This window comes from Prenolepis imparis, unplaced genomic scaffold, assembly GCF_030444845.1.
Source record: "Prenolepis imparis isolate NDT839.2.m4 unplaced genomic scaffold, iyPreImpa1.0 SCAF_15, whole genome shotgun sequence".
NCBI classification, from domain to species: Eukaryota; Metazoa; Arthropoda; class Insecta; order Hymenoptera; family Formicidae; genus Prenolepis; species Prenolepis imparis.
In genome coordinates this window covers 6,467,810-6,479,923 of record NW_028141173.1, presented here as the reverse complement: position 1 = coordinate 6,479,923, position 12,114 = coordinate 6,467,810, and the positions used below count along the sequence as shown (strand labels likewise).

General features: G+C 39.6%; 1 protein-coding gene across 1 annotated transcript in view; it reads right to left on the bottom strand.

The window, feature by feature from the left end:
• LOC145946227 (uncharacterized) overlaps window positions 1–12,114 on the bottom strand; it is a 56,548-nt gene that overhangs the window by 25,503 nt on the left and 18,931 nt on the right. Inside the window, exons 6-18 of the mRNA XM_083055753.1 lie at window positions 10,720–10,919; window positions 9,803–9,995; window positions 9,533–9,634; window positions 8,569–8,708; window positions 8,329–8,401; window positions 8,006–8,041; window positions 6,636–6,780; window positions 5,936–6,041; window positions 4,578–4,607; window positions 3,789–3,821; window positions 2,033–2,857; window positions 1,175–1,227; window positions 907–1,076 (exon numbers count right to left, since the gene is read on the bottom strand). Coding sequence (XP_082911879.1) covers window positions 907–1,076; window positions 1,175–1,227; window positions 2,033–2,857; window positions 3,789–3,821; window positions 4,578–4,607; window positions 5,936–6,041; window positions 6,636–6,780; window positions 8,006–8,041; window positions 8,329–8,401; window positions 8,569–8,708; window positions 9,533–9,634; window positions 9,803–9,995; window positions 10,720–10,919 — 2,106 coding nt within the window. The remainder of the gene's footprint in view (window positions 1–906; window positions 1,077–1,174; window positions 1,228–2,032; window positions 2,858–3,788; window positions 3,822–4,577; window positions 4,608–5,935; window positions 6,042–6,635; window positions 6,781–8,005; window positions 8,042–8,328; window positions 8,402–8,568; window positions 8,709–9,532; window positions 9,635–9,802; window positions 9,996–10,719; window positions 10,920–12,114) is intronic.

The window sequence follows — 12,114 nt, the reverse complement described above, 5'->3', positions numbered from 1 at the left end:
TGGGAACGCCCGAGGCTGAAGGTTGCATCAACATCGACATTGGTTGGTTAACTAACACCAATTATCGATTACCTGTCCCGGTCTAGATCGTAGCTTCGCTATGGCGTGATCGGGGAAGGAAAGTTTTAGAGCTGATGGAGGTCGATATGCAAGAGCAAATTCCGTTGATTAATTAATTAATCGATATCAGAGTCGAGTTCTCGTTCCTCGGCAAGTTTAACGGCGAGATATACCATAATAGACGGGTCTATCCGGCAAACTTGGACACTTCATTGTCTCTCGCGCTGCCTCTCCTCCTCCTCCTCCACCTCAGCCTAATTAATCGCGATTAGTATTAACTCGACGTTGATGCAACCATCCACGGGTAGATACACATTGGAGGAGTTTCGTATGTGCTAAGCTATGTGTTTCAGCGCACTACTCACACGTCATGCCTTGCGCTTTTCAGCACAAATCAGCGCTGCAAAATTGAGATTCAAAATCATCGTCTCGATTCTCATTAATGCATCCAAACTTGCGAGAAACATTTAGGATACCATACTGCATAAATTATTCAAAATGCGTGATTATAAAAATAAATTATAATAATAATATTCTCTAAAAAATGATAAAATGGTGTAAAATAATTTCTTGACAATGCTAAAAGTTTCAAGACGCATGCGTGAATAACAAAACGTATTAATAAATAATAATAATAATAATAATAATTAATTAAACACATACACATTGCAAGCAACATTTGAAATGTACACACCACATGCCAGAGTAAAAAAAACCTGGGTTACACGGCCGATGTCGATCAGCGTGCTCGATTAAGGAAGGATAGAGCGTATCAAGACAAATGAAAAAGATGAAAAAAACCGAACAAATCAAAATACTCGAAGCTTAAGGCTCGGAGCGACTCACCCTTCGGACGTTCCGGGGCTGGTTTGCGAAGCCCATGAAGGGGTACGTCGCCACCGCTTTGAACCGTCTTGTACGCCAGTCTTTGTTCCAGAAGACTGAGCGGACTGATATCCTCCCTTCGGCGAAACACCAGGGTCGAGTCGCTCTCGTATCCCGACTCTTTGAGAGCACTTTGCAATCGAAAAACGACGCCGGTGAGTGACATCAGGATGTTGTTATCAAAAACATATATATTTTGTGATAATCAAAACTAATCTAAATTACTTACTGAGTTATATACGGCTTGGTCGCGATTCGTGCGTGGCTGCGCTGATCGAAAGGCTGAAAAGAGAGAAATCGTTATTGTTATCGTTGATACTTGACAGTCATCGATCAGTCGCTTATCGTCTACGAAACATGCTACGCATATGCTACTCCGCGGACTCTATTACAACGCGAGAGACCATCGGATTATCGGAGGATTCGAGAGCCGGTGCTTTCGATCGGCAATCGCACGAGCAAAACATCGAGCAAATCATGCCGCAGTCGTGTAACGCTAAGCCGGGATATAAAGAGATATAGGCGCGAGGATTAAGCTAATGAGACATCATCCCCGGAGGAATGAGAGATGTAGACGAGGCGAAAACACAAGTGTACAATGTACAAGTATCAAAGTATAAAGTCGACAAATACAACATCAGCCATTTATGATATGCAAAATATACGAGCAATTTTATGAATCAGATAAATAAAATAAAATTTTGTTATATACTAATTATTGACTTGTAATAAAAATTAAATAACGATATCGAGCAATTTGCTTTTGTAACCAAAAAAAAATTTGCTCATGCCATATCCAGTAATGTATTAAAAATATTTTCCAGTCTTTTCGGGATATGATCGCTACGTGTGAGAGAAGCGCGATTTCAAGTCTTTTTTTTTTCAACGAAAGGCGAATAGAAACGGCACGTACGTGTGTGTAAAAACAGGCATATAAAAAATACAAAAGATACACAGAGGCACAACAAAGAGACAGAGAGAGAGAGAGAATAAAGGAAAAATGTGGAGCGACAGCCAGATAGAGACAGCTAGAGAGGACAACGTCATCGTGCACTCTACTTGTCGACGATGTGGCAGCCGTTCTAACCCGTGAGGCGGCCGATTGCGCGGTTTGCGCGGTGATAACGGAAGGTGTTGTCGGTGATGGTGGTAGCATGATATGATCGGTGCTGGAAAAAGAAGAAGAAGTAGAAGAAGAAGAGAGCGGCGGACGCTGTTGCGGCTCTTGGTCTTGATGAGGGTGGCGATGCGATGATTGATGATGATGATGATGCTCGTGATGATGAGGATGATGATGATGGTAGCTGTAATGAGAACGATGCTGCTGCTGCTGTTGCTGCTGGTTGCCGGTCGAGCTCGGCGCGATCGCCACGATGGTGGCTGGAAGAGGCGACACCACAGATCGCTCGATCCCGACCGGATGCGATCGTCGCGTCGGGCAACGATCCGGCAACACGAAGCTCTTGGATCTCCCGTCCAGGGTTGTCATGCCGACTGCGTGCTGCCAATAGCAGGGATCAGCGGCGGCTGAGCGTTCCAGGGGTCGGATGATGCGACCAACCCCTTTGTTATCGCCGGTGACGACGGCCTGACGATCGATCGGGTCGACCGGCGGTGTCAGGGACACCGACTGATCCTGGACCGGAGTCTTGGACCGGTGCGAGCGCGACCTTGAGGACAGATCGATCGATCGATCGGTCGAGCCGCCGTCCATCGGATGCGGTCGCCTCATGCTGCCGACGAGCTCGGAGCTTTTCGTGCTGCTGCTGCTGCTGCTGCTGATCACCGGTATCCTTACATTGTCCCCCGGCCGATAGGAGAGGCTGAGGACGCCGGACTGCCGGACAGACTCGTTGCGTAGAGACTGCATCTTGACCTGCGCGTGCTGAGGACGTCCGTTTTCGTTCAGCCACTATCATCCGGCATCGTATCGTCGTCATCGTCGTCGTCGGAGAGGGATGGACAGCGGTGTGGGATGACATACGAGCGGTGACATACGACACGCAGACATGGACGCGCACGCACACGCATACACACACATGTAGGTACGATCAGGGACATCGATCGCGTCAAGACGATCCGGACGGGGATTCGAGGCGGAAGACGTTAGATGCAATAAAAAGACACACTGTGCGTAAGTTAACACATGGAGAGCACGATGCGTTCATCGCAAAAATTATTTTGTTATACGTCCCCAATATAATGTTTCGTCGTGAATCTCTCAATTTGATTATACGGATATCGAAAAAAAAATTCCGTAGTATTTTTTCAACGAGGTCTGGGAAATCCCCGGAGGGGTTGCATGCAAGGGCATCGATTATCGGAGCGCGACAAGCCGCCGTTAGTTATCACGTTTGACGTTAAGCCACGCGAGAAAAATGGCCAGTCGTTGTTCTTTGCTGGCTAACTTTATAAACGACCGCAAAGATTGAAACATCTCGAAATTTAACGATTATGTCAAACGTGAATAAAATGCGCATTTTTTTCGTAAAAAAAATTAAAATAAAAAATTATTCTCGCGAGCCTAGGAAACGACAATATTTTCTTATGTATGACTCTGATTTTACAGGATTTTCTACGGAGAAGAGAAACGGGAGAGAAAGATTTACGTGGAAACAAGGTGTTCTTTATAAGATTCCTCTAGAAGCTACCAAGTTAATTCCGAGGTAATGGAAAATGTTAATTTTAATTGAGTCTTACCATCTACATAGGAAAGAGTACCACAGTGATAAAGAAAGAGAGAGAGAGAGAGAGAGAGGAAAAGTAAAGAGGGAATAGAACGAGAAGGGAGAGAAGAAGAAAGTTCTCTTATTTAACTACGCATTAATATAAAAATGGCGTACCCCGTCAAATATGTCCATGACCTCGTCCCACCACTAGAATCATAGAATTAAACACGATGTTATGCTATGCATCATCTAAAAAGGGTTATCGGAACATTTAGATTCAAATAAAGGGTAATAAAGAGTGTAATCGAACACAGTATATTTGGATTTTCTCGCCATTTTCCATCTAAAATGAAACAAGAAGCTGAACAATCTAGCACTTTTAATATACATATCAAAGAAATTAATATTAAGAATTTTCTTGGGAAAACAATTTATGGAAAAATTAAAAAAAAAATTTAATTCATTATTCGATCGTAGATGGAAATCGGTGTATTTCAACATAGGATCAACTACAAGCAGCGCTACAAAAGCCGTGTTAAAATCAACGGGGTTGTACTACGTGAAACCGTAGAGTGCCTCGAGAAGCAGTTCTCATCACACGAGATATAATGAAAATTTATGTAACCTGTATTATTTTTAATAGCTTCTCTCTCTCTCTCTCTCTCTCTCTCTCTTTCTCTCTCGTGGGACTCTGCGCGCCCTGAACACATAGGCGTGTGCTTATGTATTTATATATGTGTTTATGTATATGTGTGTGTGTATATATAGATATATGTATTAAAGAAACGCAACAGCCACCTCGAGGATGGCAGGAGAGAGAGCGGGAGCTCGCAATCAATTAATTAATTCGTGACGCCAACAGAAAAGCTCTCAATAAACGGAGAAAATGTCAAGAAGAAGAAAAAAGAATTAGCCGGCAAAAGCAACTCGTTTTTAACTCGTTCGATTGACTTCGGTGATTACCTTCCTTCTCGTCCGCGCGTCGAAAGTTGGCTAGAAGCAAAGCCATTTCAAACGATCATGTTCACAGGTGTGTTCAGGTTCAGGTAAACCTTGGGCAAGCTTTCGGGCAAGTTTTGCGATCGCGCGCGCGATATTTACAATTTATATTTCTCGTTGCGAGAAGAAAATTAAAAAAAAAAAAAAAGATTGATTCACGCGAATTTTTCTGTCACAGTCGCGCAAAATACGATACGATACAGAGTGATATACTATACGCGTTCAATCAATTTCGCGACGTATAATGATGTTTTGATAGAGACAATCGGGAGGAATGGATGGCCAATTTTGAGTCCGCGCCAATTGATTTTTTGGCCATGGTTAACTAAACTCTCATATATGTATACATATATGTACACATACAAATATATATATTTTTTATATATTTTTATTTATAAAAATTTTATATATAAATTTTTATATATATAAATATATACATATTTTTATTATATACAATATACAGTATCTGTATTTAAATAAGTGGAAAAAACTTTGGAGATGATTCTTTCTGTCGAAAATTTAAGGGGGGAATTTTTCATATAAATATTCATATAAATAAGGAAGAGGTGAAAAAAGTTTTTAATTTTTTTTCCAAATTTTGGACGAGTTAAAAAATGAAATTTGATGAATATTTTCCACTAATAAAAAGGATATTTATTAAAATTGTTTAATCTTCCCGTATCGTTATATGTAAGGGAATGAAACTAACAACCCCTATTCAATTTTTTATCAGAAACTTTTTAACGGACCAGAATGTGATCATATAAAAATATGTGTTAGAAAGCTTGATTCTCTTTTAGAAATTTTTTTATTTCTTTTATTTTTTTTCGTAAAATCAATAGTTTTCAAGAAAAAAATTAAAATCTAATTTTTATCTCCTCCTTTAGAGAAATGCATGTTTATATGAAAACACCCCCTTAATTTTCGACAAAGAAATCTCCTAATTTTTCGCATTTATTTAAAACCTTATTATAACTTTTCTTTTTTTATTCAATATATATCTTTCATCTCTAATTTGTGTTTATTTAATATTCTTTTATATTTATATCTAAAACAGAAATTTACATGAGCTATTATGTACAGATAATATCATCTAAATATTATCTTTCAGTAAAAATTAGTTAACCGAGGCTATTTCGGGGCGAGAAACATTCTTATTGTTGGAAGATTTGATTGTTTCATCAATTATTACTCTCTTCGGACAAACTAATGAATCTACACGGTGTCTTATGATCGAATTTTTCGATGTTACATGGGAAAGTGCGTTTTAATTTGATACAGGCAAGTGATTTGTCTAATCTCGAGCATAAAAAGGTGCGTACCTCTTTAGCTTCCTTTTCGGCGATCGACGAGTGTCCTGGTTCATAATCCTCGATGCGACCAGGTTGATTTTTATAAATATCCGTCGAATACTTCAGCGCTCCATTTCTGAAATAGAAATAGAAAATTGCTCCGTCGTAAATGTGTCTTTTTTTCACATAAGAAGATACTGTCGTACTTTTCGAATTTTATCTTCGCGCTCCTAATCTATCAAAGTTCCCAGGTAGAACATAAAACTCATAATGATATCATGATGACTTAAAAATCTATAAATTTTGGAAAAATTTTTTATATATTATAATTATTTATTCTATTATTTTATTTATTTTTTTTTATTCTTATTTATTTGTTCACACATATTCTAATAATATTCAAGCAACATAAATTTTTTTATATAATGCGATTATATAACTTTTATATTAGGGAGCTTTAAAAATCTGATTCTTTTTGTCATCTTTAAATAAATTTTTAATCATTTTTGTCCAGGTAACTTTTGAGAGATGAATAAAATAATAATGACGTCATTATGAGTTTTATATTCTACCTGGGTTTTTCGAGACAATAAAATCTAATTGAAAGATGGAAAGAAATCACGCTAAAAGAGAGAGGGGATATAAATGATCTCGAGAGCACATCTTTTTTCGGTTAAAAGGAAAAAAAAAAGAAACAAGCGGACAACAAAGTTTCTAAATTCTCCCTTACTTTCTGGGCAGAGTCGCCGTGGTGAAGTCATTTTCTTTGTTGCGCAGCCGTCGACGGCTATCGAGAGTGACGGATCGATCCGAGTATGCGCGCGGTTCCGGTTCGCTCAAATATCCGCTGCTACTTCCGTATCCATATCTGCCTCCTGAAACAAGAATGTTTCGCTTTTTTGCATTCTATTCCCAGAGTCGATTCTCTCCGAAGTTCTCTGTTAGCCAAAAAAAAAAAAAACAATTTACCGGTAACCAAATAACATTCAATTAACAGCGCAAACAATTCGACGCTCGCCTTGGTTTAGTTTCTACGATGTTATAAAAATATCAGGTTACTTTGCGCACAAACACACGCACATGTGAAATACTGTGTTATTATTATTTAAAAATAAATTATCGAGCTCATCGATATTCAGATTAAATGCGTAATCTCGAAGAGCGCAATTAAAGTTTAATTAAAAAGTTTTTCTTCTCTCCCTGGATTAAATTCTTGTCGCGAAAGAATCGACCGCGAAACAATCTTAGGACGAAGTTCCAGGAAAGATCGGAGACGTGAGAATTTCAAATCAACTCGAAAAGTTTCTTCGCGACAGCGAAGAAGTCGCACCAATTCCGGAAGTTATTCCGATTTGGCTTAATCTATTCGACGAGAGCTCGTACTTCCGAGAGATTCTCCTTCATGGACGTTTCGATACGAGCCAAGAATCTCCCGAGTTTAAAACACACAAATTAATAAGATAACAACGTTGATGGATTAAGTAACAACATTTTTCTCATCTAGCTTCGGGGAGGAGGAAGAAAACAAGTGTTAATTAATTATTAGCAGGATGTTAGGTAAAGAGTCACAAGATATAATGATTCGTATACTTGTCGCAAATTGTTTATTATAATATATTATTTTCACGTTAGTGTGTCTAGAGCAGCAATCATTATCTTGCGTTACGTAAAAGGCGTCTGAATGGCCAATACATTTTTTTAATTTAGTTTACAAAAGTAGTGACCCCCCCTCTCTCTTGCAATATTTTATTTCGCAAGCCAAGTCACTTCCCAGATAATATCACGTCCAAAAACGGGACATAAGACGTCTTAAAGATGTCTTAAAGACGTCTCTTAAAGACGTGTCATAATATGTTGTCTATAAAAGACATCTTAATGACATCTTATGTCCCGATTTTAGACGGTGTCTGGGTTCCTTCTCTTGATGCATATTTTATTTTACAGATATTAATCGCGCTAGATTGCTATACAGATTTTGCAGCATACAAACTGCGACTACTGCGTTTACGCAGCCAGCCCACGCTCAGTGTAATATTAGTAGCGATGTCGCAATTCGCGACCACCGCGAGTAAACAGTCATGCGCGGAAGTGCATATTCACCTCTTCTCGATTTGTATTTTATGGTCACGTAGTCATCTGGAAAACACGAAATCGCAAACGGAATTATACATGGATCAATTGACCGATTGTTTTTGCGTTTTTCGCGGAAAAAGCATTAATATTCAAAAGCGCGGCACGCATTATATTTATTTAAAACGAGATCAAATTTCCCTCTTTTATTCCGCAAAAATAATAATAACGATACTAATTCACGTTGTATATGCGTATGGCGTAATAAAGAGATGCGATTTATTTTTCCCCTATCAAATCTGTATGCAATGACCGAAGCTCGTATATAATTACACGCGATGAAAGAAACTTACCATTTTTATCCGCGCGATGTAACGAGTCGTACATTCTCTTGTACCATTTCGCTTGATTATTCTCCTTGACTTCCTAAAAATAATTTGTCAAGAGTACTGACAAGAGAAAAGTAAGGCAATCTCTCTCTTTCTCTTTTTATACGCAATACGATTTAATTTCTCTTCCCACGAGACGATCTTATTACTTGTCAAGCATAGAGATAATATATATACTTTGAAAATTATTATTTATCGACCTACCGATCTCAACACGAGAGGGATACCCTCCCTAGTCACCGGGCCGATCCCCTCGAATTTTCGAGGGCCCAGATCGGCCATCTTCTTCGGCGGTTCATTCTCCGTTTCCGGCTCGCTCTCGTACTCTTTCTTCACGGTGTAAACTGAGCGATTCAATTTCACAAGAAATCATTAACACTCGCGTACGCAATCGGAGAACAAATAGAACACGTGTATATGTCTGTTAAACGATTATCACTAATTAACGTTAGCTTGATAAGAAGTGGAAACGGAAACTGGGTTTTCCGAAAACTAATATACATATATAAAAATTATTTTTTTTAGTTACTAGGGTGAGTCAACTGAAAACCTTAAATATTTTTTTATCTCGTAATTTATTAAATATAAAAGGTATAACTTACATTATTTTTCTACGTAGTCTCTATGGCATGCAATATAAGTGTTCCGGAAGTGGATGGATACATGTAGAAAAAAGATTTTTATATGTAGAAAAAAAGGGTTCTACTGATTTTCACGTCTTTGGACTGTTTAAATGGGAGGCAAGTCTCAGAGGGTCGATTCTGAAAATATAAAAATTACAAAAATGAGCGAACTTATTAAATTTGGACCAATGAAATTATAAATTTTCTTCTAAATTCGCTCATTTTTGTCATTTTCATCCAGTTGCGTGATACAGAATCAACCCCCAGATCCGACGAAGAGGCATAAGTGCCTACGTTCTAAAGGAAAAGACTATTTCTAGAGGTATCCATGCACTTCCGAAGCGCTGGAACACTTGTATTGCACGTCATGGAGATTACGTAGAAAAATGATGTAAATGTATACTTTTTATATTCAATAAATTAGAGATAAAGAATATTTAAGATTTTCAGTCGACTTACTTATATAAATATTAAATATTAATACTAACAAAGTAAAGAATTACACTGTCTGATTATGCAACATACGGTTTAATCAAAGTACTTACTTATTTCTCCCGGCGAAATCAACGGTCTTTCGTCGCTCGAAGGACGATTATCCACAGACTCGCTCTCCTCCAAGTAAGCCGCGCCTTTCGGCAATTGTCCCTCTGTAATAAAATTGCGATGACGTTACAATAGATTTATAATGTCCCTTTCAAAGAAAGAGGGAATTATATTCCCTCAATTTATCAAAATCTTCGTTTCTTTCTCTCTCCCTCTTCAAAATTTCTTCTTCGAAGAGAAGGGTCTGAGAGATTTACGTGAGAATCGCTGACCTCTCGCTTTCTGCAGCAACGTGATGGTCGGATTCTGGGCACGTGGCAAACGCGGGGCGGACGCGAGCGCGTTCAATCCCTGGGACGGCGCCGAGTGCGAATTCACGATCCGCGAGGTGCTGCTGCTCTCGTAAACGCTGCGCGAGTTCACCGTGCTTCTTTCCTCTTCGTTCTTCCAAGGTGGAGGCGCCTTCTGGAACAGGAACTTTGCGTGAGAGTCCCCGCGTCTTCCAGAACCGAACTTGCGACTCGACTCCTCAGCAGAAGTCATGAAGTCGGTTCCGAATAATTTGTGAAAATTATTGCAATTTTTTTATATTAAAAAATGCTTTTATCTTTCAATTCAAAGGCATATGTGTGGCATTATACGATTGCGAAATATGGACTGTGGCGGAAGTGAATATAGGAAAAAACTGGAACCATTCGAAATGTGGTGTTACAAATGAGGATACCGTGGATAGATAGGGTCAACAATAGGGAAATAATAGAAAGAGTAATAAAAGAGAAACAAAGGAAGGAATATATCGGAATATATGGATATAGAGTGCGATCAAGAATAGGAGAGACAGGATGGCAGAACGTTTATTGAGATACGAAGGATTAGTTCGTGACATATAGAAGCGTAGATGGGAATAAGGAGAAGCAGGGGTAATCCAGACTAGATTACTGCTCGCAAATAGTGAGAGACATGAAATGCTCTACTTAGGGAAATGTGTAGATTAGCGGGATAGGAAAGGATAAAGATACGCGTCCAACCAGTCTTCAGATCAGACTGAAGACTCTATGATGATGATGCCTTCGTTTATTTAAACGTAATGTTATCCAGATTGAATTCCAGCATCAAATTTAATGCTCTGACTAAGCAAGCCAGGGTTTCGCGCGCTTAAATAATTGCCGTCCAATTAAGGAACCCGTACCTCTTCTTTCGATTGCCTCTTCCGGCTCAGCACAGGACTCTCGAACGACACGGGACGAAATTCCTTCCTCTCGGCGACGGGGCTCGCGCCAGCGCTGGCCGGGGTCCAGACCGGCGGAGTCGGCTCGTTCTTCGGTAGTTCCTTAGTTCGAACGGGGCTAGGTTCCTTCCCAGCTGGCGTTTGTCCTGGCGACCAAACGCCTGGCAACGAGAATTTCGATACTTGAGAAAAAACGGTTATAGATACAGCGTTTGTGACAACGAGGCATGTTGTTAATCAGCACTTGGGTTATCGTCAAACTTGATTATGAAAAGAGACTGGACTGATCTATTGCGTTTATCTTTTTCTTTTTGTTTTTTATAATTTGCGATAGATATATCGATTAACCCAGATACAGGACCTAAATGAACAGAAATTTTATGTCAAAGGAAGAGGGAGCTCGCCGAAAGGTCTTTGCTCCTGAAACAGATGGTGCTGCGTGGATTTTGTAGATTGGCGCTAAAGCTATGAAATGTGTATATCGTCGCGATGCTAATTTTGGCACATGGAAAGGCGCGTATTACATAAGGGATCATCTTTTTCCCCAGCCGTTTCCCGCATTTTGCTACATCACTAGTCTATTAGTGGTCCGAACTAAAACGGTTTAAAAACTGTCCTCTGACGTAGATGATTTATTAAGCTTCTCGCTCGATGTTTACGTTAATTTGTCCCGCATATTTACAGAATCTACAAACAAAATTAAATCGCGCGCAAAGTATTTATAAAGACGATGCTTAGCTCGTTTTCTTATCCTAGAGCGCATTATTATTTCATAATAGCTTGTCATATAAAAATAAATTTCAACAAGTTGTTATCGCGCGCCTTCATAAGAAAAAATCTATGTCACAACGTAAGCGACATAAATGGAGTTATTGGCGAGTGCGATCATCGCTGTCCTCGTCGAATGTCAGAGATGGGGAGACAACATTAGCCCGATAAAGATACTCGGGGCTGTCGCGATGAGTCAGCCAGCTTATGCTCGTCGGATTGAACTTGTCGGCCAATTTGCACCGAGTCGTATCTCTCTCTCTCTCTCTTTCTATCGCTCGCGACAACACGAGGAAATCAGGAGCAGCGGCTTCATTCGAGACGCGGATAAAATTAGAAACTCGCGTGGGCGTCCTGGGGCATTATAAGACACGCATAATTACAATTGGCCGGGAACATACACAATGCCGCGATTTTCTGGAGCGATACGCATTCTGCGCACGACACGTCAGAGTGTCGGTGTTACGTGTGAATCAAAAATCCGAGATACTATGTTAAAAACAACACGAGAATAAAAAATAGAGATCGACATACCGCGCGAATAAAATACATCTCTCTTCTTGGCGACTGATTTATTATATTTTTCCC